Source organism: Malus sylvestris, chromosome 1 (assembly GCF_916048215.2).
Source record: "Malus sylvestris chromosome 1, drMalSylv7.2, whole genome shotgun sequence".
NCBI lineage: Eukaryota > Viridiplantae > Streptophyta > Magnoliopsida > Rosales > Rosaceae > Malus > Malus sylvestris.
The window spans coordinates 14,483,251-14,493,676 of NC_062260.1; the positions used below are offsets into that span (position 1 = coordinate 14,483,251).

Consider the following 10,426-nt stretch of genomic DNA (forward strand, 5'->3'; position numbering starts at 1 on the left):
AATAATTGCATAAATCCAAACATTTATTTATCCAGCCTTGAGGTAGATCGACTGCTACTCCTCTGATAGGAAAATAATGATACATCATTCTCATACCGATGACAATTTCGAATAGATAAATACTAATTCTCCTTCTCTCAATATATAGAAAAAAGGAAGTTTGTGTACCAATATCCGCCATAAAGGGATCAAGTCATAACATAGGAGAAGCTATTACCTTCAATATAAAGAAAAAGTCAAATAAGTCCATGCATGGTGCATGATTTAATAAAAATTGTAAAAATTAGGACCGGCACAAGATTTAGAATCATTGCAAGAGAACTTGTATATGCTTAAAAATAATTAAGCTACTTCTTATATTGCCAATTGATTTTATAATATAATCCCAACGTTCTTCACTTCGTCTTTGAGTAATTCAAACTTCATTAGTACATAATTTATTTGTTTTATAGTGTAGCGACTTTTGCACAATGCATGCGCCTTTTATTTTTCTAGCATTAAGGCACATACCATCATTATCACATACTTGTTGAACTTTTGTTGTCATTTTATTTTTATTTAGTGGAGAATTTTCACACAATGACCAAAGTAATTGATGGTGGACAAACTCAGAAGCTAATTTTATCAATTTTAAATCTTAGAAATCAAAATGAAGAGTTATTTAAATCTCAAAAATTATTTTGATTAAAAAACTATCAAAATATAAAAATGTAGCCGTTGCGTTCCATTCTATTGCAAAATGCTCTACTTTTCTTTACTAGAAGTAGAAGACCCTCACCTGTCGTTTGATGCTTTATAGGCTGCCATGATGCCATCCCTTTCTCAACGGTCCTCAAAACGGAGGTGAATAGTCTGCCTTCCATTTCCATGCTTTACTCATACACTCTTGTGGTGTATGGTCACAGTTAAATCACGTCAACATTTTATATTAATTTTTTATAAAAATAATTAAAAAAAAGTAATAAAAATATAAAATGTTAACATGATTTAACCGTAACCATATATACAAAAAATAACAAAGAAAATATGAAAATAGGATGACAGATAATCAACCTCACCTCAAAACACCCAAATTTCCTCAAACCTCTACAAAATTCATAACTTTACTTTTTCTTTCTGTGGGCCGTGTTCTAATTCACAACTAAAATTTAGCAAATGGGACGGTTTTATACCGTTAAATTATCTCATTGCCCAAAGTTGCCTTTTGCTTTATAAAGCTAATGCCTCGGTAATAGGGTCTTCTTTTTTTTTTTCCTCTTTTTAAACTTATCGTTATCATCCAACACATATTTTTTTATAGTTTAAATGGGTGCTATTAGTTTATCTTCACTGGCCTGGATAACAAGATAGTCCGATCTTTTATTTATTAAATTGGCATGTTAAGAAAGATAGTAGTTTCTTGATTCAATCATGACCGTCGATTTTTCATACTACTAAGTACTGCTAAAGAAAAATTGTTATATTATAGCAAAATTATGTATCGTTAATTCACATGATGAGAAATGCAAATACATGTATAAAGTATCTTCGATATGAACACACAAAATTTTAATATTAGAACATCATTCACGAGAATCAAACTTAAAATTAATGAAACATAATAGATCACATTTATAAACCATATGATGTGTCACCAATATAAAATAAAGGGTAATGCTATGGAGACCAAAATTTTCAAACCAAATTTGCAAACCAAATGATGTGATTGCTGATGATTGAATTATTACTTAAACGTTGGTTAACGTACTTATTTTCTATTGGTGACAAGACATTTGGTTTGCAAATTTAATTTAAAATTTTGATATCTCTAACATTATCCAATATTATTCTAGACTAAAATAATAATTCAATTATCAATAACTAAATTATATAATTTATAAAAAACGGTTTAAGTAGACGGTATCCTTAAATAACTAAAATGAAACTTAGCTTTAAAAGATTGGAAAAGTGGATTAAAAGGCAAGGAATAAATAAAAGCGAAGAAGAAAAGAAAAGGTGGAGGGAAATAAGATTAAATTGTCCAACGGGTCTCTGGAAAGACAAAGACAACCCACCATTCATGACATGGATTGGTGACAGCGACGTTGTCCTCATCTTTCCTGCACTCTCCAGAAACATCTCTTGATTAATCCACATAAAACATCCATTACCACTAATTTACTAGAAAAAGGCATAAAGGTTAAGATTAAGCACACACCTTTTGAGAATAGTTCCAAATAATTCACCTACCAAAACTTGAAAAGGATGTAACTCATGTATATTTTGTTTTTCTGCTACAATGTTTGATTTTATTTTCAACATAAGAAATACAAAAGAAAATCTGTCCGATATACTGAGACTGATTTTATTTTCGAATGCTGTCGTCTTGTTTGACTTGAATATTTTTTTTTTTTGTTACAATGTAGTAGAAGGATTATTTATTTAATAGATCATATTGAAAAAATTAATTAGGTTTGAAATCATTTAGTCATTTTAAAATTATTTAATAAATAGACGAATTATATCTTTTAATTAAATAATTTTTTTTTACAATAATGATCAAACGGTTAAATAATTTATAGTTTGGTTAACTGGTTCGAAGTTTTCAATCATCAAGAATAATTGAAGAATGAAATGAGAGTAGAGAAAGGTAAACCGCAAAGATTCTAGCGAGATCCTTTTTTTTTTTAATATATATTTTAGGGGGATAAAGAATAAAGGGAATAAAATGCCTTTTCATCATTTCATTTGTTTAGCATACTTTAACAGCTCAGGCAGACAAACAATTTTCCTTTATAAATCTCACTCAGTCATCCAAAAACCAAACCCTTGCATTCTTTCAAGAGAGAGAAACCACACACAACCCCCCAAACCAGAGAGTTCTAGAGAGAGAAAAACACAAACCCATGGAGGGTAAAGAAGAAGATGTGAAGCTGGGAGCCAACAAATTCGCAGAGAGGCAGCCCATAGGGACCTCAGCACAGACAGACAAGGACTACAAGGAGCCACCGCCGGCGCCGCTGTTCGAGCCCGGCGAGCTCAAGTCCTGGTCTTTCTGGAGGGCTGGGATTGCTGAGTTCATGGCCACCTTTCTCTTCCTCTACATCACTGTCCTCACTGTCATGGGGGTTTCTAGGGCACCCAACAAGTGTGCCTCTGTGGGTGTTCAGGGCATTGCCTGGGCCTTTGGTGGTACCATCTTTGCCCTTGTTTATTGTACTGCTGGTGTCTCAGGTATACTTCTCCTTCTCTCTCTCTCTCCTGTTTTTTCTTTTGTTTCTTTGGCTTGATCTGTTGCTTGCTATGCTTCCTTTTATTTTGGTGTTTTTTTGGTAAGTTTTTGGTTAAGTAAGTGCAGATATGTACAAGAATATTTGGGTTTTGAGTTGTTTCTTAAGTTGATGTTTGGTTCCCAGGAAAATGAGGGAAAGAAAAGTAATAGTGGAGAAAGAAAGTTTCTTTTTCTTTTACTTTAGCTTTCTGAGAGAACCAACTGGAGGATTGGAGGACTTTACTGTTTTACTTGGGTGTGTGAAAATTGATGAAAAATAAATAAACCACTTACCAAAAAGAGAAGAAAAAAGTGAGAACTTTAGATTATTGGGATTAACTGTAAGGGTTATTTTTCTTAAATTCTTGTATAGTTAGCAATTTTTACTGCTGAAAATCAGAGTAGTAGAGTAAAAAATTTTGGATTTGTTAAAGATATCAACTTTGTTCCTGATCTTCTTGTTGGATTTACTGGTCTTTTATAACTTTACCTCACAAATTCAAATTTCTGGAAAAATGAAAATCTGCATCTTTATTTTGCAGTAAAAATTTGACAGTGTATAAATTAAGCCAAAAATGAATTCAAATCATATGTTCCTCACCAATTTTCATATTTCGTCGTAACATTATATTAACCTTTGATATATTGATAATTTGGACAGGTGGTCACATAAATCCAGCTGTGACATTTGGTCTCTTCCTAGCAAGGAAGCTCTCCCTGACCAGATCCGTGTTCTACATCATCATGCAAAGCCTTGGGGCAATGGCTGGTGCCGGGGTGGTGAAGGGGTTCCAACCGAAGCAGTATGAGTTGCTCGGCGGTGGAGCTAATGCGGTGAACCATGGCTATACCAAGGGTGACGGCCTAGGCGCTGAGATTGTTGGCACTTTTGTTCTTGTGTACACTGTTTTCTCTGCCACTGATGCCAAGAGAAATGCCAGAGACTCTCATGTCCCTGTAAGTATATCTCACCTTTACTTGTTTACACACTGCGCTCATAACTATTTTCTGTAAATGTTGCATCTGTCTACTTGTATCATTGTAATGCCATGGTTACTAAGGCATAGATTTCATTGAGTTTTTAGTATATTGTGATTGACTGTTTAGCTAACCGCCACTCAATCGTTGTTGCTATTTGCAATATCTTTGGTTAAAAGTTAATGTTTTATGGCTCTGGTACATGATTACAAACTTGTTCTTTGTGCCAAAATTACCATGCCGATTAGTCAATCTTCTCTGTGATTTAGAACACTTTATCTACAATACTCGAGCATCATACGAAACTCTTTCATGTAGTAGCAACTGGTATCCCTATTGCAGCTATGTCTATAAACATGTTCTTATATACGAATGGAAATGCAGATCTTGGCTCCACTCCCCATTGGGTTTGCTGTATTTTTGGTGCATTTGGCAACCATCCCCATCACCGGAACTGGCATCAACCCTGCTAGGAGTCTCGGAGCTGCCATCATCTACAACAAGGGCCATGCATGGGATGATCATGTGAGTAAAACTAAATTGTTTACATCATGAAGTTGCATCGATCTAAATGCGCGGGAGAGGATACATATGTCTTACATCTTCAATGATTTTGTTGTGTGTTGCAGTGGATCTTCTGGGTCGGACCATTCATCGGAGCTGCACTTGCTGCACTCTACCATCAGATAGTCATCAGAGCCATCCCATTCAAGGCCAGGGATTGACATAGTAATCCCTTTCGGGTCTCCCCGTCGGGCCTTGTTCTGTCTAAATGCTGTGATTGTGTTTATTTCGTTCGTTGTGTTTTAATGTCGAGAGTGGAGTATTTGGGGTGCTAATGTGCATATAAGTTATTTATCCTGTTACATTAATGGAAAACTTTATTTAATTTATTTATACTTTGTTATTATGTTAATCCTTGCTTTTGCATTGGAAGGCTTTAGGCATTTGTTACCAAGTAATTTGGGACTCGAAAGCTTTATTTAATTCATGACTTGCGTAGCCACATTTAAATTGTCTAATCAACAAAAATCATTCTTGAACCGAGTTTATAACAAGAGACAATGCGTTTCCTCTGTCTGGTTTTCTTTGGATTTCTTCTACTTAATCATTTTCATCAAATAATCTGGATCCTTGAAATTTGATCTAATGGTTGTAAATAGGGGTTTAGATTTATTCTAAAAGTTATAATAATTTTAACTGTTTAATCAAATTTCAAGAGCTCGAATAGTTTGATGAGGAAGATTAGGTGTAAGGGATCTATAGATGATCCCTTTCCGTCTCATTTCTAATTTGTTGACACATGTTCCTTAATTGTAAATTTAACACTGTTACTTAGTCCTCTTCATCAAATAATCTAGATCTTTGAAATTTGATTCAATGACTACAAATAGGGTTTATTCTAAAAGTTATAATAATTTTAACCATTTGATCAAATTTCAAGAGCTCAAATAGTTTGATGAGGAAGATTAGGTGGAAGGGATCCAGAGATGATCCATTTCCGTCTCATTTCTAATTTGTTGACACATGTTCCTTAATTGTAAATTTAACACTGTTACTTTACATAACATTTGATTGGAAAAAAAACCTGAAAAATTAAAGGCACCATAGCTGATGAAACCCTTCAGCATCCTCCCCCAATCTATCATCGCAACCACCAAACCCAACCTCCCCACCATGCATTTCGGCCACGAGATGGATCGATTAGATTAGATATTCTCAATCTATCATCGCAACAACCAACCCCAACCCTTCAGCATCCTTCCCCAATCGATCGATATGATATTCTCAAATTTCAAACTTCACACACTATTTGTCAGTTGTGACTGTTACACCCCACCTCTGTTTTATTTAAAAATGATTTTTAGTTCTTAATTGGTGAGCCCAAGGGGCCCACCCCTTTATTTGTGTGTCCCCATGACCCTCTTCTTTCTCTCTTTCCCTCTTTCCCTCTTTCTTCTCTCAACTCTATCCGCACTCTCTCCTTTGGCCCGAGCACCACACTCACGCACCCACCATTGTGGCTCTCCGATGACACACACACACACACACACACATCCTCACACCCAACTGGCCACGACGCACCACCCATCACCATCACTCAGACCTCCATTATCTCCCTCACATCTTCGGTCTATCTTTGGCACTATGCACAATCACTGTACAAGTGTTTTCCAACGAAGGTAAGTTGAACCCCACTCTTCCATCTTTCTCCCTGGTAGTCTAGAAGGCTTAGTGGTTGCTAAAAAGTGGTTTTTTGTGAAGGTTTAAACGTGAAAACTGCTCGGGGAGCATTCTCCATATTTTCCGGCGAGCACAGTCCATTTCGAGGCAATTTCCGGCCAAACTACAGCTAGTTGGCCAGCTTGCAAGGTATCAATCTCTTCGTCTCGCTGAGTACTACAACTTTCCTTTTTGAATCACCCAATTTCGTTGAGTATTGAAGAAGTTATATTCATTTGAATCTTACCTAGTTTCTGGCGCCCTCCACGGCTTTCAAGGCGTTTTTCGGTCAAACCACGGCGAATTAGACATCGTGCAAGATACCATTCTCTTCGACTCTTCGAGAACTACAACTTTTGTTTTTGAATCACTTGATTTCGTTGAATTTTGACAAAGTTATGAACGTTTTAAATTAAGGAACTTTCCGGCCGAATTCCGACCTTCTTCTTCCTTGGGTCTGGCCACCCATCAAACATAGGCCTTTGGGCCTGTCCTGCTGAGCCCAACCCAAACCCATTTCTTTTAATTATTTATTTTGTTTTAATCTATTTGGTTTAATAAAAAGGCATTTGGGCTGTAGATGTTGGGGGCCCTAAGCCCAACCCCAACCTTTTTAATTATTTTTGTTTATTAAATTATTATTATTATTTTTTAATCCTGAGGCCTTCGGGCCATGTTCCTTAGGGTCTTAGGCCTGTGCCCTCTAAACCCCAAAACCCCTAGGCTTAACCCAACACCCTTAAGACCTAAGTCCAATTTGGCAGAATATTCTGAGGAATATTCCCCTATTAACTTCTATTGACGTTTACGAAATTTATCCGGGACCGTTCTTAGGGTAATTTGAGGTCCTAAATCTGTTTCCGACGTCCGTTTTCCTAAATTCAATTGTTTTAATATAGTTTTATTAAATTGGACCCTTTATGTGCTTAAGGGCAATTTATTGTGGCGTTCTGTCTCCGCTAGTTTGCGTGGCTCTTCGGCGGCTAAGTATCTGTGAGTGGACCCCTTCTAAAAATGCATGTTTTGATAGTAGAAATGCATACATGAAAAACATGATTTGATGACTACGTTTTATGAGATAATATGCTTATTGAGGCTAGTTTGAATTATTACTATTTTTCCTATAACTCGTATTCTTATAGAATATTCGATGGATGACGATATGATATTTAGAACATGTTTTGAACACCTCCTTATAATATAGATGATGGATGACTTTATACTATGAAGTTGTTTTTCAATATATATATGTTCAATGATTTTGTACTTACCTAGTGGTCCTTTCCGCTACGGAACGTAGGGATAGATTCATGTCCGTCATGGGGCCTGAAGTGTTTCCTCTGGCTATTTAGCACAGGGACGGGAAGCCGGCATGAGGCCTGAAGTGTATTTTCCTCTGACTGTCTGCTCAGAGACGAGGAGCCAGCATGGGGCTTGGGGGTTATCGGACAATTCACTAGTGATTATTATATATACGAGTTATGATTTGAGACATTACACGACATGCTAGGTTTCAAAAAACATATGTTTATCATAATATACGTGTTTTCATAAAACCTGGGGGTTAGTATGTTGATAACTATTTTATTATATATATATATATATATCAACTTGGTCTACTCATGTTTGTTTTGCGCCTCCTTTAAGGGCTTAGAATCGAGGCATACAATCCCGGCGTCAAGGCACTTCCGCATCGGCATCTTCGAGTCCTCTCGGTGTAGGACCCACCCCTTTGTTCATTCAATTTTATATTAATTCTTTTAGTATTCTAGTTAGTTGTATGCTCTGAACACGTTCCTTAAATGCTTATTCTTTATTCTTTTATATTTATAAGTCTTATTTATCCTTTATTTTCAGCAATTGCACTCAATAAATGGCTTTCTCCACCCTCGGGTGTTGGTCAGCACCAAGGTATAAAATATCGATGATATCGGAAATATCGGTAGTCCAAAAACACGGAAATTTCGATGGAAATATCGGGATATTATATATATCGATAAAAATTGAATAAAAACCACGGAAATTGTAAGAAAAACTTGGAAATTTTTATTGAAACTTTGCAGGATGTTTATTTAGTCAATTATCTATTAGTTTATCACAAAAATTGGAAGAAAATGCATTGCATTATAGATATAACTGATTTAAGTTGATTATATAGCGAGCTGGCAAACATTGTGAGTGTAGAAAATATGTAGTAATTAATGAAAGAAGTTTAAACACACCATAATCATTTATATATAATGAATTAGTACAATATTTTACATTTTATACATTTCATGGTAAGATACATGAGTGACTTAGTAAGGTCTAAAATATCGATGATATCAGAAATATCGGTAGTCCAAAAAAATATCGGTAGTCCAAAAACACGGAAATTTCGATGGAAATATCGGGATATTGTGGATATTTTAGACCATGGCCAGCACGTGCCTATCTTGGTATTCGGGGAATATCGGGATCGGGACATGTCAGTGACGAGATGGATCGATCACATACCGATCAATTAGATATTCCAAATTTCAAACTTCAAACTTCACACATATTGACGAGAGTACGAGAATTTGAAAAGTGAGAAAGGAAAGGAAAGAAAGCTTCGTTGTTGTGAGGAGCGGCATCGGCGGCGATGGGGTGGTGTCATTGGTGTGGTTGCAGTGGTCGGCGGTAATAGGTTGTGTGGTTGCAGTGGCCATCGGCGATGGGATTCTGTAGTTGCAGTGGATAGTTATCGAGTGGGTTTTTATTTTCTTTGATTTTTAAATTTTCAATTAGTTTATAAAAAATTACAATGTTAACTTTGGTGTTAAATTAATAGACAAATGTCAAAAAATTAAGAACGAGACACAAATGAGACATTAAATTCGGAAAACAGATCCCCGACCCTCGAAAGCTTTATTTAATTAATGACTTGGTTAACCACATTTAAATTGTTTATTCAACAAAATCATGCTCAAGCAGAGTTAATAACAAGAGAAAATGTTATTGATTCTCTAAAAAAGTTGTTACTTAATTTCTTCGTTATTTTCACAAGGGTTAGATGGTTAGACATTAGGGTTTGATGATTCGTTTTGTTTGAGAGGAATGAAGAAGAGAGGAAAAAATATTATATGTTAAGTAAATAGGTTGAAAAAATTGTCAACGACTGTATTTTTACTTTAAAATCTATTTTGGTCATCAGTAGTTTCTGTTGTAGGCCTATTTAATTGAGCGATCTAAGGTTTAGAGAGAGAGAGGGAGGCCGACCACTTTAGAGAGAAGAGAGATTGATTTAATTGTGAGGTGTGTTTGATTCACCCCATTGTGCCTTTATTTATAGTAGTTGGAAGGGTAAATACCTTTCCCTTTATGATTACAACATTTAATAGGTAATCTAATCCTAATAGGAATATATAATACTTTCCCATATTCTCTAGGATTTACACAATCACATTCCTATTCTAAATAGAACTGCAACACTCCCCCTTGAGTGTGTAAATACTCAACAAACCATCGCATCAGATCTTCAGCAGAGAAGGTAGAATAGTTGATGAAGTCATTAGCACAACGAGTCATCGCGAGTCTCAAATTTAATTTGAAGTATGCATTTGTAAAAACTCACAAAACCTCGCTATGGTAAAACTCAAGGAATGGGGAAAACCTATAGACTAAGGAGAAAAGTAAGAAAATATGCATAATGTCTAAAACAATCGTCAAACTGGACGAATGTAGTGAACTCAATGGAGTATGATCATCCCAGAATGGGTGCCTCGTTAAAACCTAGTTAGGTAGCAAAAACCCAGTGGGAAAAATGCTCCTAATCGTAGGGAAAAAGAGTACATTAAGATCATGTGAGTATGTTTCTAGATACTCCCCCTGAGTTAAACATAACTTCTTAAATAAGAGAACTACAAGCGATTTAATTCTGATAATTTACGCATACCGATTCCTTGGACGAGCTTCTGAAATGTAGACTTGGGCAATGACTTGGTGAAGAGATCG

General features: G+C 35.7%; 1 protein-coding gene across 1 annotated transcript; it reads left to right on the plus strand.

Annotated features, from left to right (window-relative positions):
- The first annotated feature begins 2,857 nt into the window (after window positions 1-2,857).
- Window positions 2,858-5,144, plus strand: LOC126619923 (aquaporin PIP1-1). The gene is made up of 4 exons (XM_050288368.1): window positions 2,858-3,213; window positions 3,912-4,207; window positions 4,613-4,753; window positions 4,858-5,144. Exons 1-4 carry the CDS (start codon window positions 2,886-2,888, stop codon window positions 4,951-4,953), a joined length of 861 nt encoding a protein of 286 aa, XP_050144325.1. The 5' UTR covers window positions 2,858-2,885; the 3' UTR covers window positions 4,954-5,144.
- Window positions 5,145-10,426: the final 5,282 nt, after the last annotated feature.